At 36.5% G+C, this 27755-nt stretch overlaps 3 protein-coding genes and 1 long non-coding RNA gene across 28 annotated transcripts in view; 2 read left to right on the forward strand and 2 right to left on the reverse strand.

The window, feature by feature from the left end:
• LOC126719260 (accelerated cell death 11-like) overlaps positions 1 to 13112 on the forward strand; it is a 72538-nt gene extending 59426 nt beyond the window's left edge. The window contains exons 2-6 of the mRNA XM_050421833.1: positions 8464 to 8682; positions 8806 to 8981; positions 10458 to 10520; positions 11913 to 12091; positions 12994 to 13112. Of these exons, the coding sequence (XP_050277790.1) occupies positions 8497 to 8682; positions 8806 to 8981; positions 10458 to 10520; positions 11913 to 12091; positions 12994 to 13112 (723 nt within the window). The 5' untranslated portion in view covers positions 8464 to 8496. The remainder of the gene's footprint in view (positions 1 to 8463; positions 8683 to 8805; positions 8982 to 10457; positions 10521 to 11912; positions 12092 to 12993) is intronic.
• The window catches only part of LOC126717091 (cysteine synthase-like), an 80622-nt gene extending 53274 nt beyond the window's left edge, over positions 1 to 27348 (reverse strand). For 3 of the 5 annotated variants that reach the window (XR_007652428.1, XR_007652429.1, XM_050418316.1), the window contains exon 1: positions 22187 to 22257. The gene's annotated coding sequence lies outside the window, so the exon portion shown is untranslated. Of the gene's footprint in view, positions 1 to 22186; positions 22258 to 27212 lie in introns of those variants that run through there. The other 2 variants (XM_050418314.1, XM_050418315.1) reach the window with 2 other exon arrangements.
• The window catches only part of LOC126717088 (cysteine synthase-like), an 80296-nt gene extending 52947 nt beyond the window's left edge, over positions 1 to 27349 (reverse strand). The window contains exons 1-12 of one of the 21 annotated variants that reach the window (XM_050418304.1): positions 23993 to 24073; positions 22187 to 22251; positions 21881 to 21936; positions 21655 to 21764; positions 21111 to 21168; positions 20437 to 20700; positions 20213 to 20350; positions 20067 to 20118; positions 19357 to 19436; positions 18344 to 18403; positions 18107 to 18187; positions 15117 to 15595 (exon numbers count right to left, since the gene is read on the reverse strand). In XM_050418304.1, coding sequence (XP_050274261.1) covers positions 15506 to 15595; positions 18107 to 18187; positions 18344 to 18403; positions 19357 to 19436; positions 20067 to 20118; positions 20213 to 20350; positions 20437 to 20700; positions 21111 to 21168; positions 21655 to 21764; positions 21881 to 21919 — 972 coding nt within the window. In that variant the 5' untranslated portion in view covers positions 21920 to 21936; positions 22187 to 22251; positions 23993 to 24073 and the 3' untranslated portion in view covers positions 15117 to 15505. Of the gene's footprint in view, positions 1 to 15116; positions 15596 to 18106; positions 18188 to 18312; positions 18404 to 19355; positions 19471 to 19611; positions 19691 to 20066; positions 20134 to 20212; positions 20351 to 20436; positions 20701 to 21110; positions 21169 to 21654; positions 21765 to 21880; positions 21937 to 22186; positions 22252 to 22908; positions 22980 to 23109; positions 23155 to 23992; positions 24102 to 27212 lie in introns of those variants that run through there. The other 20 variants (XM_050418308.1, XM_050418307.1, XM_050418305.1 and 17 more) reach the window with 20 other exon arrangements.
• Positions 15856 to 17306, forward strand: LOC126717095 (uncharacterized). The gene is made up of 2 exons (XR_007652430.1): positions 15856 to 16140; positions 16803 to 17306. It is a non-coding gene; the product is annotated as an uncharacterized LOC126717095 (long non-coding RNA).
• Positions 27350 to 27755: the final 406 nt, after the last annotated feature.

Raw genomic sequence — 27755 nt, forward strand, 5'->3', positions numbered from 1 at the left:
GGCTGTGGTGAAGGAGGAGGAGGGTTGGATTGTGACTTCCCTGGCCCATCCTTCCCTGGTTGGCCCTTAATCAGGTCAAATAGGCTTGTCTGGGGCTTCCTTTTAAAACCCATCTCTGCCTGAGAAGATGTCCCCGCTGATAAGAGATCCGCCTCAAACAAGTCGGGGTCACCCAAGTCACCAGAAGGATCCTCAGATGGATTAGCTTGGTCAAACACGCCGAATCCTTTTTCGGGCAAACCCAAATCACTCTCGGCCTCCGCTGCTTGGTGGGACGAAGAAGAGCTGACCAACGGGATTCCCTCTAAAACAGAAGATCCTTCAGGGATCAGAAATCCGTGCTCTGCTACAGTGATTTTCTGAAGCCGAGGATCGTTAGCTCTGATCACGTGCTTCGGGGCGGCGAATGACCTCTGGATAAGATCGTACCTCAAGATCCTGTGAGCAGCTCTGACTTGGTTGTCCGCCTCATTTACAAAAACCGCCGCCTTAAGAATAGTCTCTAAATCTCCCCGGTTGATCAGGTGGAAATGTCGTTGAAAGCCGTGTGGATCTTCAAAAAGAAGACATGTTCATATTAATGGCCGAACCGTGCAAATCATGATGGCAAAGAAGATCATCCCTCTCCTACTCTCGATACCCCACTTGGCTCCCCCTCCACCGTTGGGCAAGGAAGGCCATCGTGCCACTCCCCAGACACAATGAGAAAGTCCTTGTTTAACCCTTTGCTGGACTCCGAGAGGCACTGAATAAGCCGAACCTTATCGTCCCTTGTCTTCATATAGTAGGATTTGCCCTTCAGGAGTTGGAGGTTGTAGCACTAGTTTACGTTGTGGTGGGTTAATCGTAGCCCCATTTTCTTGTTTAAAGCATCCACACAACCCAGGATCCTAAACACATCAATAGAGCACTGGGTGGGAGCTAATCGGAAGTGCCTAAGGTAATCCCTCATTACTGGCCCCATGGGGATTCTCACACCCCCTTCTATGAAGGCGAGCACGGGAATCACCACCTCACCCACATTTCTCCTCAAGTGCCATTCCCCTTCCTCACAGTGCCTTAAACCTACATTGGGGGGTATCCTATAATCGGTAATGAATTTTTCCATTGCCTCTTCGGTCTCAACCAACTTTTTTAATTTACCCATCTCTAGAAACCGCTAAAGAGACTCAGGGGATTACGAAAGAAGGAGAGGAACAAGAGAAAGATAAACTTAGAAGAGAGAAAACGCGAGTTGGAGAGAGAAGAAAACTTACAGAAATAAGGAAAAGCTCATCGGACAGGCTTTTTATGCTGGAAAGAGACTTAAGTTTGGCTAGAAGTTTGATTGAACTCAGGATACGTGCGCAAGAACTCTTAAGTGCAAAGGTAAAGAGACAAGTCCGTTCAAATGAGTATTTATACCTCCCATTAAAAATAACTGTGCGGGTTTTCCTGCCCATAAAAGTGAGGAAATCTCCACTGTTAGATTATCATCGCATCGTTGAATGTGGGGAGCACAGAGCCGCCAGCATTTAATGGAGGCACGCCTCGTATACCAAGGCATCAGGAACGTGCCTCAAGCAAGCGAAGAGACTCTGGCATTGATGGAGGACAAGACTTGACAAGCCATTACAAAGGTCTGATGTCACTAAAACCCTCCTCTCCGCCCGAGGAGCCGGATAACAGGATTTTGAGGGGCTATTGTGGGGCCAAAGAATTCGACAACCCCGGCCCACTTTATACCAGGCCCAAGGCCTGCGCCGAAGAGGGAAAAATGCCCTAGGACATACAAAAAAAGCCCAAATGGCCTAGAGATGTTGCCGAGGACGATCCTGTCCTCGGCACTCTAGACCCTAGAAGGAAAGAACAGCACACCATCAAAGACAGCTTCCCAAAGCGCCCCTAGAAGAAAGGACGAGTACAGTAGGACACACACGGGGGTATGTTGTAGAAGCAATTCAAGGAGAAGCTGTCACCTCCACATTGAATGCACCTAAGTAACGTTCTGGCCGCATTAATGAGGAAAGGACCCCTGAACAGTGCGGCCTTGGTTGCCACAACTCACAGAAGGTTTGGGAAGGTGGCTGATGGGACGAGCACTCGAGTAATGACCTGCACGATCAATAGGTGGAGCGTCAAGATCGACTGGAAAGAAGTATATAATATGAGAGACCCTCCAAGAATGGGGAATCGTGAAAAAAGAGCAGGAGGAGAGAAAAAGGAGAAGACTGTGGCAGTCTGCATGGTCTTGAAAACCACTGTAACCTAGTACTGAAAGTAGAAGAAGAAGAATACTAAATTCCTCGGACGAAACGCCTGAGGACAAAATTCCATACTTTAACCCAATTCCTTATTGCTTAGCTCGCACCTAACCGTGTCCAGTGATTGTGGTTCAGACTAAGACCTAGTTCTTAAACCTATTCTCTAAAAATTCATTGTATTAAGCTAGTTGGGCTTGAGACCTTTTATCCAATAGAAGGAGCGCTTAAACCCACTCCCTACACATATTTATGCATGCATGATGTAATATATTTATATATTTTACATGTGTAAACCTAAGAAGAATTTGAAGTTTCGACCCATTTTGTAGATCCATGGGCCCACCTTGGGTACTTCATCCATTAGGTTCATCTTCTTAGCCCATGACCAATATTGTTAGACTAATGGGCCAAGAATGTGTTAAAAATGCTTGGATTTAACACAACTCTTGTATCTTTTTAATTTGCACATTAATTTGTTGAGAAATAAACTGCTTCGATATTCATCATTAATGATTCCACATTGGAATTTTGGTCCAGGTTAACCTTGCTTACCCCTTTAAATTATTTATTTGAGCTACATGTTTTTAATTTGAGTAATATACATGTGTAGGGTCATGTTTTTCAGGCCAAGCCCAAGATGCATGGGACCTTAGACCAGTGAGCCCGGTATAATGAATTTGTAGAGAGTGGGCCAAAGAGCTAGGCTTGAGTGTATGGACAACGGTTATCACGGTGTTCTTCGCGATCAAGCTGAGATGGACTGAGTTTACCAGAAAGGATTGGTCCTCGGCACGGTCCGGGGAGCTTTTCTGGTGCCTCTGGTGTGTTGGGGGGTCTCCGCCCCGCCCCTTCTGTCTCCTTCCACTCCCTTTTTATAGTCATTTCCTTCCTCCTGAATGGGATCCCTAGGGTAGGTACTTGTCCCATCAACCCTTCCCTCCAGTTGTTGGGAGTGGTTGTAAAGGCAGAAAAGTATGGCTGTGTCAGGCACAAGGCACAGAATGCAATAATGGCAGCCTTTCCCTGAGACATTTCCATTTTCTCCGTTGTCCTTTTCTGCTTTAGTACTTTTTCTGTTCTGTGGAACAATCTGGAGTGTCACTACCAGTGGCAGGTTGCCCCCTTTATCCTCGGCTACATCCATGCCGAGAAGGAGTCTCCCCATGGCTGAGGAGGGTTTTTCCTTGGGCTGGGCCCTTGGACCAATGTAGACATTGACATGGGCCTCCTAGTCTTTTACCTCCCACAATAACCCCTCAAAATCCTGTTGTCCGGCTCCTCGGACGGAGAGGAGGGTTTTGGTGACATCGGGCCTCTATCACGGCTTGCTAAGTCTTGTCCTCCATTAATGCCAGAGCCTCTTCGCTTGCTTGAGGCACGTTCCTGGCTGTGAAACATTCTTTTAGTCTATCCAAGCCGCGTTCCTGTCGTTTAGATACACGAGGCACGCTTTAATTAGGGCCTCTTCACGAGGTGACATAAATCCAACGGCTGAAGACTACTTTGGAAATTGAGCAAGGTTTATCTCGCTTGTAATTCCTTCTTAGAGATTTGGGGCGAATTGATTGCCTCCAAATTTGCCCCCTATATAAGACGCATGGTGGGAGATCATCCCCCTTTATTCGCAGACCCTTGAGTTTTTCAGGTTTCTAACTCTCCAAATATTCCCAAAGTCCCCACTATGAGAGTGACTGAGATTTAAGGAGTGAAATGGTCATGGATAGGGTGAGGGTGAAGGAACCAAACCTTCTTCAGAAGCCTCAGGTGTCTCCGAGATTTAAAATGGCCCAGTCAGGGCAAGGGAGACAAAGGCCAAAGATATTTCTTCCCCTCGATTGGACAAGAAAGAAGTCTCTCTTGCTTCAGCCAAAATCCGAAGCAGGTGTAGGTCGCATCCGATTTTTGGTGCGACAAAATTGGGACTTTCATCCGACGCCGTGTGTCACGTATGTGAGGGTTTGGATTTCCCATTGCTCGTACCATCCATACTTGCTCGATTGCTGCTAGAGCAAGTATGGGGAATTGACGTTCCTGCTTCTTCTTCTCTTCTACCGTCGGTGCCATCCATACTTGTTTGATTGCTACTGGAGCAAGATTGAGGATTTATCGTTCCCGTGTACCCTTTTTTTTTTTCATAGTTAGCTTCTAATATAGGCTTGTTTAAGCCCTTTTATGTACATTGTACTACTTCTTTATCTAATAAAAAGACGATTTTATTTCATTTTGCGTACCCTTTCTTTTCTGCAATAATTATTTTATGAATGGATGTGCTGGTGTCTTTTCTTTCGAATAGTACTTAGAACTGATGCCATTGATAGTAAAGAATTGTCACTCTGAACTTATCAAAACTGACGGGTACAACAACGCTGACTTTAAGTAAGTTAACTATATAAGACTAACAAGGAAAACAACCGCATGTTCTGTACTGCGAACAGGGTAACCGCTCGAGGACGTGTAACCTAAAGTAAACTGTCCGAGGGGGTTGCCGGGTACTAGGATTCTTTTCCACATTTTTGATGATATTTATAGCTTTAACTTGTTTTAGGGGTCTGGTCCAAGGACCGAGGCATGACTGGACCTAGCCTAAACACTTAGAAAGGTACTCGTTAGTTCATATAAAGCCGGAGGCCCAAGGACCATGTAGGACCTTCGTTCCGTCTAGGACTTAGGCCTTTCTTGACGTAGCTAGTTTCCCCATAGGTTTGAGTCTGAGGACCATGCAAGACCTCGGTTCTGTTTAGCACTTAGGTTCTTGGAGTGACTAGTTTCCCCATAGGTTTGAGTCCAAGGACCATGCAAGACCTTGGTTCTGTCTAGCACTTAGACTTCTTGGAGTGACGAGTTTCCCCATAGGTTTGAGTCCGAGGACCATGCAAGACATTGGTTCTGTCTAGCACTTAGGCTTTCTTGGAGTGACTAGTTTCCCCATAGGTTTGAGTCCGAGGACCATGCAAGACCTTAGTTCTATCTAGCACTTAGGCTTTCTTGGAGTGACTAGTTTCCCCATAAATTTGAGTTCGAGGACCATGCAAGACCTTGGTTCTCTCTAGCACTTAGACTTTCTTGGAGTGACTAGTTTCCCCATAGGTTTGAGTCCGAGGACCATGCAAGACCTTGGTTCTGTCTAGCACTTAGACTTTCTTGGAGTGACTAGTTTCCCCATAGGTTTGAGTCTGAGGACTATGCAACTTAGACTTTCTTGGAGTGACTAGTTTCCCTATAGGTTTGAGTCTGAGGACCATGCAAGACCTTGGTTCTGTCTAGCTCTTAGGCTTTCTTGGAGTAGCTAGTTTCCCCATAGGTTTGAGTCCGAGGACCATGCAAGACCTTGGTTCTGTCTAGCACTTAGACTTTCTTGGAGTGACTAGTTTCCCCATAGGTTTGAGTCTGAGTACCCTGCAAGACCTTGGTTCTGTCTAGCACTTAGACTTTCTTGGAGTGACTAGTTTCCCCATAGGTTTAAGTCCAAGGACCATGCAAGACTTTGGTTCTTTCTAGCACTTAGACTTTCTTGGAGTGACGAGTTTCCCCATAGGTTTGAGTCCAAGGACCATGCAAGACCTTGGTTCTGTCTAGCATTTAGGTTTTCTTGGAGTGACTAGTTTCCCCATAGGTTTGAGTCTGAGGACCATGCAAGACCTTGGTTCTGTCTAGTACTTAGACTTTCTTGGAGTGACTAGTTTCCCCATAGGTTTGAGTCCGAGGACCATGCAAGACCTTGGTTCTGTCTAGCACTTAGACTTTCTTTGAGTGACTAGTTTCCTCATAGGTCTGAATCTGAGGACTATGCAAGACCTTAGTTCTGTCTAGCACTTAGACTTTCTTGGAGTGACTAGTTTTCCCATAGGTTTGAGTCCGAGGACCATGCAAGACCTTGGTTCTGTCTAGCACTTAGGCTTTCTTAGAGTAGCTAGTTTCCCCGTAGGTTTGAGTCCAAGGACCATGCAAGACCTTGATTCTATCTAGCACTTAGGTTTTTTAGAAAGTTGTCAGTGCACGTTAATTTCCTCAAAGCCGGAGGTCCGAGGGCTTGACATAGCTAAGGTTCTATTTAACCGCTTCAAAAGATTCTGGTTTAGCCCTTGGCTTCTTTCTTCGAAGGGAATTCAGCGAACTGTACTGCTAGGCCCGCGAGAATTAGCCCCTTGGCAAGTGCACGGGGGCACACATCTGACGTCAGAAGCCCCTAGAACTGTGCTCTGTTTAGCGATCCTTCCCGCGTAATCAACGTTTCGAAGTGTAGACCTAAGTGGAAGCTAAGTCACGACAATGACAGTGTGTTCTTGGAAATGATGGGGGGGCTTTTGTGTAGCTTATACTACCGCCAAGATGGTCTTCTTGAGGGACTCTTCCTGACAGGGGCTTGGTCCCCCCGTGATTAACCGATGCATTTGCTAACGCACAAGCTCTTCCCACAGACGGCGCAAATTGTAAGGTCACGTTTTTCAGGCTAAACCCAATATGCATGGGACCTTAGACCAGTGAGCCCGGTACAATGAATTTGTAAAGCGTGGGCCAAAGAGCTAGGCTTAACTGTATGGACAATGGTTATCACGGTGTTCTTCACGATCAAGCTGAGATGGACTGAGTTTATCAGAGAGGATTGGTCCTCGGCACGTTTCGGGGAGCTTTTTCTGGTGCCTCTAGTGTGTTTGGGGGTCTCCGCTCCGCCCCTTCTGTCTCCTTCCACTCCCTTTTTATAGTTGTTTCCTTCCTCCTGAATGGGGTTCCTAGGGTAGGTACTTGTCCCATTAGCCCTTCCCTCCAGTTGTTGGGAGTGGTTGTAAAGGCAGAAAAGTATGGCTGTGTCAGGCACAAGGCACTAAATGCAATAATGGCAGCCTTTCCCTCAGACACTTCCATTTTCTCCGTTGTCCTTTTCTGCTTTAGTACTTTTCCTATTCCGTGGAACGATCTGGAGTGTCACTACCAGTGGCAGGTTGCCCCCTTTATCCTTGGCTACATCCATGCCAAGGAGGAGCCTCCCCATGGCCGAGGAGGGGTTTTTCCTTGGGCTGGGCACTTGGCCTAATGTAGACATTGACATGGGCCTCCTAGTCTTTTACCCCCCACAACATGTGTTATGTTTTCCTATGTATGCACTATTTTGAGTCATTCAACCTATTGTGATCTTTTAATATATATATATATATATATATAGATATATTTTTATTTTTATTTTTATTTTACTTTATTTTATTTTTAAGATTTTGATTTATGAAAGTTTGCAACTCATTGTGCTCTTCGCTCGCTCCTCAAACTCGCAAAATTATCCTTAAATTGACAAAGTTATTGGGTACTATAAAAATACAGCGATTTGGTATATATTCCATTCTCTTACATAAATAATGAATACAATTATGAATTCAATTAGTGTGATTCATTTATTATGTAAAAGGATAGAGTACTTTTTTTTTTTAGAATGAAAGGATAGAGTACTTTGTTGTTGTATTCCCAAATATTGAATAATTACTTATTCTAGACATAAACTAGTAATGAGTAATGATCCTTTCCATCCCTTAATAAAGCTTGTGATTAGGAGCAAAATGTCACATGTGCTAATATATGCTAGTTTTGTATTTGTGAAGGATAGGATCTGCTATGGAATTCACTGCCATGTATCTAATTTTTATTTACTTATTTCATTTTAAAATTTTGAGTACTTTTTACAAGGGGGGGGGGGGGGGGAATGTTGTAAATTGTGATTTTTTTTTTTTGAAACCATTGTGAATTGTGATTGGTAGTACAAAGTATAGCACTCACAGTCATAGTAAGACATAATATTTCCATTAAAAAAAAAAATTACAAAACAAAGCATTAAGACCGGCCGTAGCATCGAATAAATTCAAACGTGTGAAAGCCGAGCTTGTTTGGCAAGTATTTTTATTTGAAAAAAAAAAAAAAAAAAAAAAAAAAAAAAAAAACACAAAGCATCAATACCGGCCGTAGCTTCGCTTGGTTTTCGCCACAAGTGGCAAAGAATAAATTCAAACGCGTGGAAGCCGAGCTTGTTCTGTAAGTTTTTGCGTTTTTAAAATTTGTTTTAAGTGCTCAAAAGTAAAATCATGTAAGAACCAAAAGAAACTTGTTTTGACTGCACTGTTTTTGAAAACTCATCACAAAAATCATATCCCAAAAACATTTTGCAGACTAGTTGTGCAGTTAGCTAGCTATTCACACTTCTCTACACGCTGCTATATTGCTACTAAAACAAGTTAACCTTCTGTGTGAACCGTGATCTAGCTCTCTTGCAATGGCGACACGGGACAATCCCGTGAGGAAGTTGGCAGATTCACTTCAGGTGCTTGCTGATACTGTAAACTCGGACAATCCACAAATCAAGGTCAGCGACCTGGTTCAGTTTTGCCGTATCAGTTATACTGCTATCTTCTACCTTGGCATCACTGTTAAGTTTCCGGACCTGGACCCCCAAACTAAGGTTTGTGTGAACCATAGAATATATAATTTTGATTATAACTTACAATGTATCTGCTTCAACAATAGAATATTACTGCACTCAGTTTGCTCACTCTGTCTCTCCTTATATGTAATATAACCAAAGGTGGATAATTTTTTAGAAGCCTCAAAGAAATACGACACAATACAGGATTTAGTGGAAAGTGAAATTAAGAATGGTACTGCGAGGGATAAAGGTAGCCCATGCAGAACCCTGGCGCGACTTAGGCGTATAATTGACTTGGCGAGGGAAGTGCTTGAGCAAATTCTTACTACTGGCCGGTACGTCAAATCGTCGATTTTCCCTATCTTAATTCTATGTGTTTTCCATTAAAAAAAAAAAAAAAACTTTGTTTTTAATTTAACAAACTTAATTAAGGGTTCTTCTCAAAAAAATAAAAAAATAATAATAATTAAGGGTGTTCATGAGTTGGGTTGAGTTGGGTTTGTACTCAACTTGAACCTGATCTGAGCTTACTAGGTGGCTGAAACTATAACCTACCATTAAATAAAGAGCAGCACTAGGTCGCATCGGAAAATAGTTGTAATTATAGCATTATTCTAATTAGATTATATGAGAATAAAAATATCTTATTAATTTCATCAACAATTTTTTTTTTTGAGAAGAAATTTTCAACACTATTTTAATTATTAGTGAGTGTGCCATGATTCATGTGTGTAAAGGTTTTTTTTGTCACCTTGCCACACATCGAGATTTGATTGGGGAGTTCTTGAATTCGGGTTTAAGAGAGGACATTAAGAGCCTATTTGACATTAGCTTTAGCTTTTAGTAATTAGTTTTTAGTTTTTATGTACAGCAGTTTAAAATTTCATTTTTTTTCCTAGCATTTCTTCACTTTTTCAAAAATTTTCAAGATATAAGTATATTTTAGTACATTTTAGTACATTTTCAACAAAAAAAACTAGATAAACTGTTTCCAAACCGACATTAAGTTGAAATTCCTTCATTGTCAAATGCTCAAAGGAGGCTGCCATTTTGTACCCTAATGAAAATACGAGATGTATTAATAAACAATATTCATGCATAAGTAATGTATGGAGAGACATAAATGACATAGCAAACTATTGGTGATGAGTTTGGAAGATTGAATTGGATGAAATTATATAAGGAAAGTACTAGAATAAGAAAAGAAAAAATATTAGAAAATTACTAAAATAAGAAAAGTAGTTTGCATGAATTAATTAAAAAGATGCTTAAGAGTCTTAGCTTAGCTTAGGTGCACTTTGGCGATAGTGCGCGCTAACAATACAATACATAACTATTGCTTTAATTCTTTGGCAAAAGCCACATTTCGTGGTGAAGTGACCCATTTAGTATCAACAAAATTTGTTCAATAACAATTATGCCTATTCTACGACAATTCGACTGGTCTGGATGCAAAGTATTACTCATTTAGCAATATTCTTGGACTTTTAGCTGTAACTTTATTTACCAGTTCAGTGATAGAGTACTCATCCAATGGCAAACTCTTACATCCAGCAATAATCCAAGATTTGGAGTTTTACTTTGCTGAGTATTAGCCGGATCTACAACTCCGCCATTATTGATTTTTTAAGCTACAAGTCCGCCAAAACTTCACAAAAATAATTAAAATGCTCCTATGAATGCCAAAATCACCCGATGGGGACTGTACTCTAAATTCCTGTAGTTCAATTTTATTCCTGCTCGGCCCAGGCCTCTTTTAGGTCTTTGGCTTTTAGTTGAACATTACTAATTTTTTTTGTTTATGTGGTAAGAGTTGCTGCACAATCGATTGAGGGGAACAGTCAACCATCAAGCTTTGATTTCACAGTTTTGAGGCATGTCTTCTTCTTTATTTTAGGAATCTATACATGTTTTATTGTGTATTTTATGTTTTTTTTTTAATTAATTTTTATTTATTTTTTTTTAAATGATGGATATTGGCTCAAGTATAAATTATAGCATAATATGCATAAAGTGATTGAAAACTGAATTAAAAACAATACTATATGAATCTTTTTTTTTGAGAAGCAATACTGTATGAATCTAAATCTATTAGACGTTGCTTTCAAAAAAAAAAAAATATATATATATATATATATATATATATATTATTAGATGTTTATTTAGTATTTTATATAGCATAGTTTATGTAGCATTTTTGTCCATTCAACACACTTCTATCTAATTCGATCCATTTCCATCTACTTCGGTTTATTTCGATTTACTTCGAAAAAAATATTAATTAAACACACAAAAAATAATAAGATAATATATTTGTAGAGATAATAAAAAAAAAAAAAAAAAGACAATACTTGAAACAAAAGGTTTTTTTAATATATTACACTTCATTGGAAAATAGTTATATATTCTCACATGTTGCACAAGGTTGTGACTAATAATAATAAAATAAAAATTGTACATTAATCAAACTTGGACATGTGTCTTAATAAATTGGGAACTGTGAATTTTCAAGGAATATGTATCTTCCCAATAAAATTTATATAGGACCAATTTAATTAAGTCAAAATAAAAATAATTTACTCCATGAAAGGTCAAAATGATTTCCCACAATTAAAATAAGGCTTCAAGGTGTGCATCTTAAATCAATGAAATGATAATTTTTTCCAAAATAGTGGGATTCATCTAGCCAAAGGGGGAAAAAAAATTTAGAGCACAAACTCCATAAGAATTCAGAATGACATTTCAAAGGAAATTAAAGCAGGTTTTACAACAATAAAACACGTTTCCTAAGAAATATTAAAATAAATATTTAATTGAGTTATTTATTTATTTTTGCGATATCTCACTCGATTCAAACCTAATTTTGTTTATGAACAATCACATTGATGGGAATTTCATGGTCTTTACTGTGTTATCAAACTTAATCCAATTAAGTGGTTGGATTTTATTTAAAAATTAAGCATATTTGGTCATCTTAATGAAAATTGACCCCCCCAAAAAAAAAGATCTACTATTTGAACCATGAAATTATGTCCCTGAAATTAGAAATCAAACTTCCATCAAAATTAAGAGGCTAGACAATTAAAATATAAGGTATCAACAAATGGTATTGAAATTCAGGGATGAATTGACTTCTCCTTAATAAACAAAAGATATTGAGACCCATTTTAGGGTTGTAGCGAAGTTAAATACAATTTTATCATGTAATACAACTATTGGCTTTGTATATATGCAAACTATTTTTTCATAGATCTTTTTTATGACAGGCAAAATTCATTTGTTGAGACATTTGCAGTAGCTTATGAGCAAGTTTTTGTTCCATATCCTGGATGGACTGCCGGTGAATGTTTTAATTTGTCGGTCGGTTTGTCCAAGAATATTGTGCTTGCTGCATTGGAAGAACTTCCTCCTCCGGACCTCTTATTGAAGATTTTAAATGAAGATGGTAAGAATTCCTGGTTACATTGCTAGTTTTAGTTTGTCCAAATATAAACTTTTATACATTCTGGTTGCTGTTTAAGCTATGATTCTAATTACATTTATTACTGCACCATTCTGAAAAATCAATGCCCATTGTTGTACAAACAATTAACCGGTTACCTTCTTCTATCCTCAATGACCAAACTCAATATGAACAATTATTTGGGACCTCTCCCACTAATAGTCAACTTAAGGTGTATGGTTCTTCTACTTTGTCCTGCTCCAATCTCAGGAACAAACTAAACTACAATCAGTCAATCATGTTCTCGCCTCTACATCTTCCTTGGATATGGTGTTGAGCATAAAGGATACAAGTGTTATTAAAGTCCTATTTCCATGAGTCTAAAGATCTATTGTTCCATCGAAGGCTTTTGCTTTCTATTTGGTAGCTCTATTCAAATTGCTCACAAGTCACAATCATGTGTGTTTAACAAGTAGACCAAATGCATCGAGTTTGAGTGTGGTTCATGGTCAACTAAGTAACATTTTCAAACAATCTCACACACCTAGACGTACGGTTTCAATATCTAGTATTCAAAGTCAAATTGGTATCTCGTAATCCATCTTGATATATACACTATTGGAAATTTAGAACATCAGGTTTCAACATGTTTGGCACAAATCTGGCGTGCTAACCTTAACTAGGTGAAGGCATAGATTGAGGCAATTCCTATACAGCTATAAACTGATGATAATGCATAGTATTTTTCTTACATTTCTTATAGTTTAATTTCGATATCTGCGTTTTAATTGTGCTATTGTTCGATATATGATAAACACGATTACACCAGTAGTGAATAAGTTTTCACTCGAGCAAAAATTGACTTATTTGGTTTTGTTCTTCTGAATTTTCTTTGCTTTTATCAGAGGATTCATTGAAGGAGCATATTCACAAGTACATTAATGCGGCAAAAGTTGTTCTGCAGTACATTGACAGCGTCTTCCTATCAACTGAGACAGGGGCCGAGATGCTTAGGACGATCTAGTTTAAATTCCATTCTGGAAATTGCTTATGAAGGAATGATCAGTTTGTAAAACATTGGCATTGCAAAACCAGTTTGATTTCATAAAGAAACCTGTACGCTGCTCTACTGGTTTCAACTACGAAAACTATGTCAGGAGTTTGTGCTACATAAACAATGTGTGTTTCGATAATGATGTGAAATTTGATCGTCACCTCAGATGGGATTTGGAATATCAACTTTCACTTACTACAGCTATCTAGCCTACTTAACCATTCACATGTTACCCTTTCTTACATAAAAATGGATTTTATTAATTAAATTTTTAGTGAGACCCACTTGGAAAGAGTGAGTGTTGATCCTACAATATTGAATAATTTAAACACATGTATGTATATATTACTTATACATAAAGTATGTATGTAACATTGTTTAAGATATAATAATTAGTCTTCACATAATTCAAAATAATTTCCTTTTCATTCAAGTTTGTTTTGTAAAATATATACTTGCTTAAAAAATTATTCATTGATTAAAATTATCATAATTGCAAGTCAATATCATTAAAAAGTAAAAACGTAATCCGAGACTTCGATGAACATGCAAATTCAATCAATTCCAAAATATTAAACTTTACAACAATCATACAACAATCAAAATGACACATTGTACGAAAAGAGCAATCCGGTAAGAAAATCAAGCCACATCAAGATTTAACAATTAATATACTTTTTTGTAATCTAAAGCTCAAATTGTTTGAAAGAAAATTTGAATAATGGTCAAAAGTAGTGGAATTTAGAATTCCATGCAACCACACAATCTCTTGAATGAATAATTTTGCAATTGTGCATCATTGAAAATCTTGCGACAGGACCATCTAGAAAACCTATCAACAAGAACAAACATGGAGTCTACTCCCCTTTTTGAGTTTTTGGAAGTCCTAACGCAGTACATTAGTAGTAGGGGTGTCAATTCGTGTTCGCGGGTCGGGTTCGTGTCGTGTCGAGCCATAAGTACTCTGCTATATGAGTTGACCCGAACCCGACCTGTTTAGTAAACGTGTCAAGAATCCTCAACCCTAACCAGACCCGTTTATTAAACAGGTTGACCCAACCCGACACGTTTAACCTGTTTAATTAATAAGTCATATAAAAGTTAATACAAATAACCTATTTAATAACCTGTTTGATTAATAGGTCATATATGACCTAAATAATCTATTATCAATTTTTATATATCTAAAATTAAAATACAATTACGGCCATAAATATAGTAATAAACATATAATTACAACAAAAAAAATTAAGCAATAATAACAAAATTTAATGTCTTTATTATTTAAACGGGTCAAACAGGTCAGACGGGTTCACATGTGTGAACCCGAACACGACCTATTTATTAAACGGGTCAGCCGTGTCAACCCGAATATGACCCGAACCCATTTAGCCTCAACCCATGACCTGTTTATAAACAGGTTAGTCGTGTCGGGTTCACGGGTCGTGTCAGATTTTGCCACCCCTAATTAGTAGGTCCTCTCAAATTGATTATGTGAAGCTAATTGAAGAGAGTGATGCTGCATTAAAACAAACTAATGTCTCTCTTAAAAAACTCTCTCAAAATTTCTGCAGACTTTTTCTTTTAGAAATTGTTCTTTTGATCATTATCCAAAATTTCTTGCCCACTTTTGGCTCACTTTGTGGAGGAGGTTTGGCATGAGCTTAAATTATAGCAGTATCATGCACCTCAGACCGATGGGCAAATGAAATTGAGGTGAGGCCACGAATAGAACTTTGAGGAATTTAAATTGTAGTATTTGCCAGGATAAGACAGAGCCATAGGATAATGCACCTGCAAAAGCTGAATTTGACTACAACGTGTTGTCCATAGTTTTACTAGACAATCACCATCCTCTATTATCTATCATGGAAGGTTCTGAAACATGCATTGAACTTAGTCACATTGCCTAAAGTCCATGATTTTTGCACCTCAACAAATAATATATAGTGGAACAAATTCAGCCGGTTCAAGTAGAGGTAAAGAAATTTGGAAGACATTTAATATGTTGGACTTGGTACAGATTACATAATTTTATATGTTAGACTTGTACAAATTACATCCACCTGAGGAGTAGATCATCCAGAGATCGAAGTTCTTCACAACTGGAAAGGCAGATGGGGTGTAATTCAAATTACAAATAACAAACTACATGTGTTTAAATTAAACTGCCATCCTATTTGAGCCTTTCCATGTGCTTTCTGAGCACATAGAAAGGTTTAAATATAAGAGTCAACAATGTATAGTATCATGTTTTTTTTTTCTTTACTGGTATATCTTCAAAATAGAGACTACGAAGATAATCTCTCAAATTCATCATACTTCATCTTTGTGGAGACATTAGTTCTTATTTAATGAAAACATCAGTCAAAAGTCATATTTTCCGCCTCATGTCTAATGGAATCAAAGAGTGCAGTAGACAAATAACGCTCCCCACAGCTGGGGAAAATCACCTGTGTGGCACGCAAAATCAGAAAATATCGTTAATGGAATTGGGTTCAACGTATGCTGACAAGTACAGACTTAACTTTTAAGCCATACACTTAACACAATTCTTCTTTGTAAAAAAAAAAAAAAAAAAATTATATAATTAATTTATAAGTCATGTTAACGAGTTTCTTACAACAATAATCAATAAATTATATTAAAAAAAAATTTAAATCACCTTTATAAAAAAACCGTTAACAAAATTAATTATTTTATTATATTTTCATAAAATATTTCTAAAAATAATTTTTAAACCAATAATACCCCTAAAACATTTGGGTATATTTGGGTCAATGGAAAAATTGAGAAAGAAGAAGGGCAAATTGGAAATTCAACAAATGGAACGAGTGGATGATGACAACTTATCCTCACTTTCTCCCAATGAACCCCACGTCGACCCATTCTCTTATCTTCTTCTCTTCTCCACCACTCTTTTGGAGGTTGCTTTCCAGCAATCTTATATGGGAGCTCTAGATTTTCCTCTCTATTCTTGGCCGTCATAAAAACAAAGGTAATTTTCATATTTCTTTGATAGCTTAGTTTAAATATGCGTGTTTGTCACTAATGGTGGATCCTAGTCATGTTAAGTTAATACTACTACCTGGGTTTTGTTTAATTTAATATGAAGGGTTGTCTTGGATTAATGGTCGAAAATATCTCAAGTTAGGGGTTGGAAGTTTCAATTTATGGCATCTATGGGTTTGGGTTTTTGTGTGATATTTCATGCAATTAGTTTAATGCTTAGCCGTTAATTTTGATGTATGATGTGGTAGATTTGAAAACTGAATTTGAGGGGTTAGTTTTCTTGAGCAACATTATGGGTTTTATTAGGGTTGTTGAAGTTGACTATTTAGACTCATGTGAATGTGATTGTTGCATGTCAAGTGTTCGATAAATTGCCTCAATGAATTATGAGGTTGCATTTACTTGACTTGAGGGTGAGATGATTGCTATAGGTGAAGTTATGAGTTTTCAATCTTGGTTGTTACTACATGTTGACTTGAGTTGGTGTAATCCTTGAATTTGTGACGTTGTATATTGGCACCCATTCTTTGTGACAACCTCGTCTTTGTGACACCTTGTCATGTGGCCATGGGTTGGATTTTCTAGTTTTGGAATGGTGTACTTTGTGATAAGCCTTGTTCTTAATAGACTTGATGATTGTCTTTCTAGGTTCCATGGTACTTGGTGGTGGACCTAGTAATTTGACTTGCTTGTGTAATGTCCAACTGAGGTAAATTGGTGAACTTTATGAGGTAAGTATATCTTTAATGGGGGTTTTTGTAAACAATCATTATTGCACATTTGCACTCAATTATTTTATGGTTAAACCCCAATTTGGAACATTGTCCTTGGTTTTCCTAAAATGTACTATGTGTACTATTCTTGTTAGTTAATTGTTTATGGAAAATGCAGGAAACATGGCCAGTAAATTTATATTTGAAATTGCATATAAAGAAATGCATGATTTGTTGGCATGGAAATTCTAAAGATGTTTTATATTGACTTGTGTTATTTGGAAAATTGATAGAAAACTTCCTGACAAAGAATGGTTTTGTGAACCTGTGGAAATATTGGTTCGTTTTGGAAACCTTGTGGAAATATTGGTTATTGAAGGTTTTCTTGGAATTACTTGGAAATATGTTATGAAATTTAATTACATCATACTTGTGAGCTGATTATGTTGTTTGTGCGTGTGTGCTGTGAATATGTGATAATTGTGATTACCCAATGATTACCCAATTGGATGCAGCAGTCTTTGTGACACGGTGGCCCAATAATTCCAGTCTTTGTGACATGGCCAGTAGCACAACACCCAAGTCTTTGTGATACGGTGGTTTATATGGTGACACTTGAGTCTATGTGACACAATGGCCAGTAACTAGTACTTGCAGTCTTTGTGACATGGTCAGTAGTGCAACACCTGAGTCTTTGTGACATGGTGGCTTAATATAATGGCACCTGAGTTTGTGTGACACGATAGCTAGTACCTATTACTTGCAATCTTTGTGATGGCACTTGAGTTTGTGTGACATGGTAGCCAATGCCTGGTACTTGCGGTCTTTGTGACACAGCTAGTATCATGACACTTGAGTTGCTTGCTTTGGAGCATTTGGGGTTGCTTCGGAGCATTTGGGGTTTGGGGCGTGACATAGGCACTGCTATAACAATTCAAAAATGACCTAAGGGTGGGAAAGGGTCAGGTTTAGATCTGACATAAAGACTTTTCTGGAGTTCCAAATGGATAATTGACCTGAATTCTATACAAACTCAACCTGTTCTTTGTTCCAAGCCATGTAAGGAAATATACATTTTATATTTTGAAATAGGTTAAATATCCAATTTTAAAATAATTTTTTTGGATTAGGTTGATAATTGATATGCATTACTTTGGGTTGGTTAAACATGTCTGACATATTTATGACACTACTAGGAACACTAACTAGGAACACTAATAGGAAGGCTATAAGACTTACGACAATGAGTTTCCCAGCATTTTCCGGCCTCTTTCCCACCTTTATCGCAGCAGCTGCTGCAGCACCAGATGAAATCCCCACCTGCAATAAACATGCTCTTAAATTCACCAAAGAATTGGAAAAACCAAAAAGACAAGCAGCAAAAGCAGTGTTGACATTATCTGTTTAACAAAACAAAGCAGAAGAGTAAGGAATTCCTCTAGAACCTTTACATATTATCTTAGATAATCACTATACCAGCAAACCTTCCTTCAGGGCAAGCAGCTTAGCAGTTTCAATAGCTTCCTCACTAGATACCTGGAAAAAGTTGCCAGAAACATCTCAAATCATTGCAGGGAAATCCATGCATAGTAGCAGCTAACAGAAATCAGAAATGTTGCCATGGAAACAATATGGGATAAGCTTATACTTTGACAAGATTTACAAAGAAAACACTAAGTATGGTAAATGTTTACTAGAATGATCCATTTCATGAAAGTGTATGCATTTTCCTTTCCAAGCCTTCCTTAGCAAAAAGAAAATAACAAGATGAACAAGGTCTCCAATAAAATAGTCCATTTTCATTAATATAAATATGATTTTGAATCTTTCCTTTTCTAAAATATAATTATAAAAGTAGCCACAGGGGACCAATTTCTCAGAAAGAATTAGCTTTCTTTGTTATGAACTGGTTATCAAAATAGCGAATAAAAACGGTTTTCAACCTGAACCAAACATGAGTTTTAATCTTTTCTTTTCTAAACTATACTCAAGAAATCAGCTTGCAAGAAGTAAACTTTCAGAAAGAATTAGAATTGTTCATTACATAAAACCCGACCAACTGCACGCTCTATAAATCGACTCACATCTGGATGATATATCTTGGAAAAAGTACAACTGAAATGAACTTTACCAATAGACAGGATTGAAATAAACCAAAATTAAAAAAGGTCAAAAAATCACTCAAAGGCTTAAATAAGTTAGAAAAGACCTGTCTTGGTTAAAAACCTATACATTTGAACTTTGTAATGTCTTTTAAGGACTAAGGAGCTGATTGTCTGTCACTTCCAAAATGCATCAATCATTTTATATTAATGATTACACAATTGTAAAGATGATAATGGGTTGTACCCCCATTGCAAGACTATTGTAATTGCATTTCCCATATTCATGTATTCTGACTGTTCTAGTACCTTCACAAAATTAAAGCACAAGAAGATAATATTACATGTGAAATCACGATGAATGCAAATATAATACTCTAGACTCACTTGAATAACTTCATCAAGCACATTGACATCCAGAACAGCAGAGAAAAAACCAGCACCAATTCCTTGAATCAGATGCTTGCCTATGAGATGTGCATGCGCGTGACAGTTAGAGAACTGTCATTTAAAATCAAATGCAAAACATATAAGTTAAATAAATATCACATATAATGAGACATTAAATGATTTATGCCAGCCAAATTTAACAAGGAATTGACTATTCAAACATGAGTGATCTCTATCCCATAAAAGAAAAAGAACTGGCCATTTTCAGTTCTAAAACCAACAAAGGTGGTCCAACCTCTTTGGATTTCCTAATGACACTCCAAAATGATGACTGCAAAATATATTACCAATTGCTATTTAGTATAATTAGTAAAGCTTCTTATCATCAAATAAGAGATCTGGAGTTCCTGATGATAAATAAAGAATAATAATTAAGAGCGGGCATTATAGGTTTAAAACTCTCTCTAAAAAAACCTAATATTTAGCAAAATCAAATATCTAATAAAGTTTCAACTTTTTGGGTTTAGACACCTCGTAATATCTCATAAAATAGAGGATATTTGATACTAGTGAAATTTAAAAATCTAGAACTTTTCTTATGTACAAATAAAATAATAAGATTTTAAGCACAAAAAATGCATATATATTATAGAAGGGAAAAATACCAAGAGAGAATAAAGAATTGAAGTTACTAAGCATTAACTAACCATGTTGTCCTCCATTCAAGAGGGCGCTTTCAACCGGTTCTACCCCATACACCTACATTTATACAAGCTAAAATGGAGTCAATGGACCATTAAATACTCTCTCTCTCTCTCTCTCTCTAAGAAACAAGCATTGTACACAAGTGGACCTTTATCTCTGGGTTTCTCTCCTTGAGGAAATTCCCTGCACCAGTTATTGTACCCCCAGTACCTATCCCTGCAACTAGAACATCAACTTTTCGTGCTGAATCTCTCCATATCTCTGGGCCAGTGGTTTCATAATGGATCTGAATTAAGAATGACAAAATGATTTGTTAATAGTGTCAATCATCTATCCATATCAGAAGATAGCAGATGCAAACGCAAACAATACCCTTGGGTTGGCAGGATTTTCAAATTGTTTTAACAGATAACTATTAGGGATTTTGCTTAAGAGCTCGTCAGCCTTCTTAAGAGCTTCTTCATGGCCCTTGTCAGGATCTGTAAGGTACAACTCAGCTCCAAAAGCTAGGGACACAATTCTTCTCTCAAGGCTATATGAAGCTGGCATGATAAGGATTAGCTTGTAACCCTTGATGGCTGCAATGAAAGCCAACCCAATTCCAGTATTGCCACCTGTTATTTCCATGAGAACAGTCTTTTGCCATTGTTCAAACATGTCCAAAATCAATGAAAATTATGTTAGTTCATATGTTCAGTAATTTGGACTACATATATAACAATGTCTCACGTACAATTAAATATGAGTTATTAAAGATAAACTAAAAGAACAAAGAATTAAAAGTAGAAGTGAGAATAAAAATAGAAATAAAACAGTGTAATATGAGCATTACTAAACTGTGAAGCAAATCCTTGAATGGTTGTCTGAGTCTCACTTTAAGTCATAACGAGGTTAATAACAGAATAGTGTGCAATGAAAATGTGTATCAAATGCCTTATGAAAAGCCACAGGTGCAATCAGAGGATATATTTTATTTGGGTTCAATTCTATTCCACCAAGAAAGGAAATTTTGAAAGGTGCAAAACCTATATGATAAATTTACCAACCTTCCCCGGTGTAATCAGACCCTTATCCTCTGCATCTTGGATCATACTATATGCAATCCTACATGCCAAAAGTTTCATTCAAATGCGTGAGTCTAAAACAAGATTCTTAAGGAAATATAATATTTTTTAGGGTAAATTGCAAATTGCACTCTTAAAGTTTAGAGGTGTTTGAATTTTACATCCTGAGGTTTCAGAATTTGGATTTACGTCTTGAAGTACCCCCTAAAGTTGAGTGTTTGGATTTTACACTCAAATTTTGAAACTTCAGGGTGTAAAATCCAAACATTTACAAACTTTGGGAAGTGAAATCCAAACACTTCTAAAATTTAGGGGGTAAAATCCAAATTCTAAAACATCAGGATGTAAAATCCAAATACTCTCAAACTCTAGGGGGTAAAATTTAAATTTTGAAACTTCATGGCGTAAAATCTAAACACCCCCAAACTTTAAGAATGAAGTTTGCAATTCACCCTAGTTTTTATTTCAACCTATATAAATAAAAGTACAATCAATTAAAAAAAAAGATTAATTAAGAGTTATATGCCTATCTTTAATACTGGAACATGGTTGCATCATCTCAAGCTTGGCAGCCACACGGGCAACACAACCATCCACAACATTATTGAGATATACCATTGGGGTATTGCCTATCAACTGCACAAGCCAAAAATTACCATTAGCAAAATGGATTATGAGAACAAGAGTTCATAATAAAAAATAATGAGAACAAAAGCAACATTAAAGCATTGATTCTATTGGAAAAAGAATACTTCTGTAACATCTTTCTTGATTCCACACTTGTCTTCCATGTTACGTCTTAAAAATACTGCAAATTGATAAATAAAAATGAGGAAGAGTGTGAGGAAACTTCTAAGAAGGCTGTATAAAGACCTAAAAAAATATAATGGGCACATTTGCACATTCATGAACAAGAGTATTGTTCCATTTCTTTGTATAATATCAATCCTTTTTCAAGTTTTAAAAACCATAAAACAAATAAAAACTTTTGATCATTACAAAAAGTTAACATGATATGAAATATATCAAAATGTACAAGGTTTTATATGAAGACCTACCTATGATCCCAAACACTACGAATTATTTTCATAGGAAGCACTTCAAAGTGAGAATCAAATGATACCTGTAGAAATTATCAATACTGAATCTCGTAAAATAAAACAACAACGCACCTTTTTTAAACTTAGTGTTCTAAAATTTCTACAAGCAAAACCATCAACTCACAATCAGAAACCAATTAATATAAACTAAGAAAAATCCACCAAAAGAAAGGCTCAAAGAGAAATTTTTTTTCATTCAGATTTTCTAGATTCACCAAAAGCTCAAAAGTTGATTTTTTTTTTAAATTTTTTAAAACCATTTAACATACTTACTATTACGTCCGTAGGACTTGATTGGCAAATTGTGACCTTGTGTAAACTCTTAGAATCATTGTAAGTCTTGTGTTGGTAATGAAGACATGTTCAAGTCCACGACAAGTACTCAAGATTCAAGATGTATTGGTTAAACTCTTAGAATCCTAGTAAGTCTTGGTTTTGATCAAAGCTGAACCTCGACCGATCGAGATTCATGTAGAATTGAATCTAATCTACTTTCTGCTCAACCGTTTGATTTAGGGTTTCGTGGATTACAAGACAGGTATAAAAGCAACCTTAGAGCACATTTTTCAAGACTTTATGAGAGCAATGTTACTGTGAACAGATCTTGGAGTTTTCCATCTCTCTTGAAGCATCAACCAAAGATCCAGTGATTAAAGTGAAGTTGTTGCAATCAACTTTACCTCAAAGTTGTTGATCTAAATCTTCAAGTGGTTTCTTGTAGTCATGAGCGAACATTCACGTGCAACAAGATCTAGAATAGAGGAGTTAGTGAAACTGGAATTGTGTGTAGTCACGTTAGTAAATATAACATAAAGTAGTAGTAGATTTAGGGTCAAATCTATTGTATAAACTTTCATTCTATTCTAGAGGCTTTTGATTACCTTAGGATTGTAAGGTTAAATCCCTCCAAAGTTGAAAATTTGTTCCATTCATTTTCCCTAGGACACCACATTGTTTGTTTCTTTGTGATTCTTTTGTCTCTTTGTGATCCATTTTGCTTGATGTAATGATGTTTACCAATTGAGATCTATTGCATAATTGGACTAATTAAGTAATTGGTTAAAATTGATTAATCAACTGGGGCCTAAAACCCTAACACTTACCAAATAAAAAAGTCATAAACAACACAAACCTTAATAGCACATTAAAGTGAAAAGCCAAAAATAAATCCATTGAAAGGAGCATTCTAATTATACATACCTTAACCAAATGCCAAGATTTTTCGAATTTACAATTGCCAACAAAAGTAGAGTAGAAATCATAGAATAGCTTAGATATCATAAGCAAATTATATTACTAGAAATACCCCAAAGATGGAGATTTTCAATCATCTCCATAAACGAAGAACAAAATAAATCACATGTAAAAAAGTTCAAGCACCCAACAGATGCAGATTAAATATTTCTAGAATCACCAAAAACTATAAGGCTAAAAGAGCGTATATTCACCAACCCACCAACAGCAACAAAGAATGAAAGGCAGGAATGACCAAAAAAAAAAATAGAGCTATGGCATAGTAAAGAAATATCGACTACTTCATAGTAGTTCTTATAAGGAGTAGAAATGCAAGTAAGAGAAAGTTCCATTGTGCAAGGAAATGATGTAGTAGCTAAGGAAAGAAATATGAAGTACCCAATAGTGGAAAGAGATTAACAATTCAGAATATTGTATTAAAAACAAACCATAATATTATGTATAGCTCACTATTTTGATAAGGGCAGGTTTGAAACTAAACATAGCAACAAGAAGGAAAGTTGTAAGTACCTAATAATAAGGAATAGGTTCCAAAAATCAATGCTCAGCAAGTCAACTAATGGAGACCAAACCGACAGCTTCAGCTTAACCAGTGAAGCTAGCAACATCAAGTCAACCTGCGCAACCCATGTCAGTGCATATAAGGTTAGCAACATCAAGTCAATGCAACCCAGGTCAGCAAATCACGTCAAAGGGTAAGTTGTCTTTTGATTGATGCATTTGTTATTAAGTTATTATACCCGGCCTGGCCAATCAGATGGATAGGGCAATGAACCAATACCTAAACCGGTCTAATTGTTTAATTGGATCACTTATGCAATTGAACGGGTAAAACCCAACAGTGTTTTTTTGTAAACTGGATGGGTTGTTTTGACCCAACCAATTTTGTAATTTTGAATAAAACTACCTTTATAGGTTCAGTACCATTTTTTCACACCTCGATCTGAGATGGACCAACATGCTAATACCAAACTTGTGCATGATATTAACACAAAACAATTGAAAGGAACATAAGTTTTTTTTTTCTATGCTTTACATGATGCTGTTACATTAACTTACTATGGAGTTATCATTAAACTTAACTAAATTAACATGTTAACAACTTAAATTTCTTGCCATTTCATAGTTGGAAACTTCTAATATTATAACACACTCCTTAACAAAATATGGGTAACTTATCCACCTACTGGAATTCATTAGAGCATCTATAAGCTATTTAAAAAAAACATAACATCATGCGGATATAATAACATTAGATACAGTGGAAGACTATCTATGCATATACAACCCTTCTGTCTCTTATACATCAAACCATCAAATAGCTACTACTAACTCCATATACAAAATTCTGCTTCTCCATGTTGAGACTCTTGGCTGCACTAAAGAATATCCTACAAATCTAAGCAATCAACTTGCTCAGTAAGGGAGGCATGACATGGAAGATTTAATAGCATGCATGATTGCATGATAAACAAAATATTCTCACATGGATATAAATTGCTTATACAAAGTTAGTTTTAAAATAAATATTTTCATGAGCTTTCTAAAAATATGGATTTTGTACTAATGAACATAATTTCTAATAATTTTGAAGGCATATTATAATGGCTAAAAACTGAAACATATAGCATGATTCCATTCATATATAAACATAACATATTCCATAATATGATCTAGAGAAAGATAGATCTCATACTGTTGCATAATACTAGAAAAACTACAAGGAACATGTAATTGTACTGTTATCTAAAAACATGGCCCCTAATGATCTGGTTGCCAATCATTAGAGATCCATCGAGCCTCTCGTGGCTGGGGTTGCCAGTCTACAAAGACCTGAAGATCCCTTTGTGGCATAGGGGTTGCTAGTCTACAAGGAATACAACCCTCATGACCTAGGGGTTGCTAATCTACAAGGAATACAATCCTTTGTGCCCTAAAGGCTTGTCAGTCTACAAGGAATATAACCCTTCGTGGACTAGGTTGCAAGTCTACAAGAACACAGTCCCCTCGTGGCTTAGGTTGTCAATCTACAAGGCCATCAAACTCAAAACTATTTTTGTGTTTATAAAATGAATCATGCTTTTGTCTTTGAATCTCTCTCTTGCCTTACTAGGCCAAAGTTCATGGCATATCTACAAGACTACAACTGGTTTTTAAAGAATGTCATAATTGTAATCTTTCAAAGTTTGTTTTTCAATCAATGCATAATACTCTTTCGTAAACAAGTATAAAATTTGAGTTTACTTGAGCATTGATAATAATATATCCATATACTAAAAATATGGACTATTAAATTTTCATAGCATAGTCCCTTATTTGGATAAGCAGTTGGATCAATCAAGAGTCTCAAGCAAGTCCACATCCTTCACCTATCTTCCGTGACTCCTCCTAGACCGATAGCAAAGGCTAATTACTAACTTTGCAACATAACTCAAGTTAACCACAACCCTTGGCATATATCTCATTGATTAATACCTAATCTAATTTCTTCAATTATCACTATTCCAATCTGTCCTAAGCCCCTAATAACCCCACACAATATGTTTAAGACATCCCAATCAACCAACATGGCAAGAATCAGTCAACCATCAAACGATTGCAAAGCTGTGCACTAAACAGAAACTGTAGTTGCAGCATTTACAATTTATCATATGTGTATTAAACAACATAACCAAGGCATTTCAAAATTTATCTAGGTTCTAGACATACCAAATGATGAGCATAACAATTTACAGCTCACTTCATTCATTTTAGCTATGGAAATAAATCCCCAAAGTTAGGTATGTCACTTGATGTTTACTGCCTATTCCAGCAGGGTAGACTTCACTTACAAAATTCTAAATGGGCTATCAAATTACATCCAAATTTCATGCCAATTTCCAAAGTGACTACTATGGATATCTAGTACTTTCCAAGAATTTTTCAGAGCCAAAGCATAAATCCATAATTTATAAAATATCATACAAGCCATCTTACTCAAATCTGCCGTCCTAACAGAATTTTAGTCAAATTAGAAATTGTATTATAATTTTATACTCATCCAATTCGTAGGAAACCTTCCATTGCAAAGATATGAGTTTTAGGTTTCATTTAAACTACTCTAGACATCCAAAGTTACAGTATACACTTTATTACATAATTTTTCATGTTGTACGCACAAAAACTTCCCTGTCAACAGTTTTGTGGAGTTTTCTTGTAAATTCACTAAGTGTCCTCAAAAGGCCTTATCCTCATTTGAAATTTCATAACCATATGCTAGACACACGATGTAATAACCCTCAATATACTGTTTCCATGGTTGTCATAGAAAATTTAAGAACTTTAAATTATCAAATAACTCAACAGATTAGCACAACTTTTAACAAGTATATGAAATGCATAAGCTCAAATCACTCAATCAACTACACATGCCGCACATAAATTAGCCATTTCATAAGTTCATTTAGTCATTTTACTCATTTAAACACTTACCCAGAACATATTTTGCCTTAATCTATCGTCTAAGAGTACATGCAAGCATAGGTTTTAACTTTCAAATCAAATCATACAAGCAGGCCATATTCTTGGGAAATCACCACACCCACATGTAAATTCAGGTAGCTACTTAACTTCACAGCAACGTCCATTAGAAAACAGTTTCTACAAGAAATTTCTCAAACGCAAACAACAACCAACTAATAATTTCATCAAAATTCATGGTTAAAAGAGTTTAAACCTAGATTTTTCTCACCTTAGCTTAGGGTTCTTTGAGGCAAGTGGAGCTAGAATCACTTTAGCATGAACTTGTGGTGGAAACCTTGTTAAGAAATGAAGGACCCGAGGGTAAAGACGGAGAGAGAGCTTATATAGAGAGTTTTTTGTTTTCTAACTTCCTTTTAGAGGTGATAACGAAATGAGATGAGGATTGGCCTTTAATTTGCATGGCCCGTTATAGGGTATTAAATCATGCATGATAACTTGGTCCACGTGTCTTACTTTGATTTACAGATTTCATACTTGATGGTGGTTATCCAAAGCTAGTACTGCAGTTTGCGTTCGACGTTGGTATATGAAACATTATTAATTCTTGAAGGGTCTGATCAGTAGCCACGTTGAAATATTTCTTAATCTTATTGTCGTTATCTTGAAGTTGTGGAAAGCTGGGAGGGAATATACTTTTAGGACAAATACTTTATGTACCATGTTATTTAGATTACAATGCAATATACAATTTCTACCTGTTTTTCAACCAAAAAAAAAAAAAAGAGATAATCTACAAATTGCCTCATGACAC

This window comes from Quercus robur, chromosome 3, assembly GCF_932294415.1.
Source record: "Quercus robur chromosome 3, dhQueRobu3.1, whole genome shotgun sequence".
Lineage (NCBI taxonomy): Eukaryota > Viridiplantae > Streptophyta > Magnoliopsida > Fagales > Fagaceae > Quercus > Quercus robur.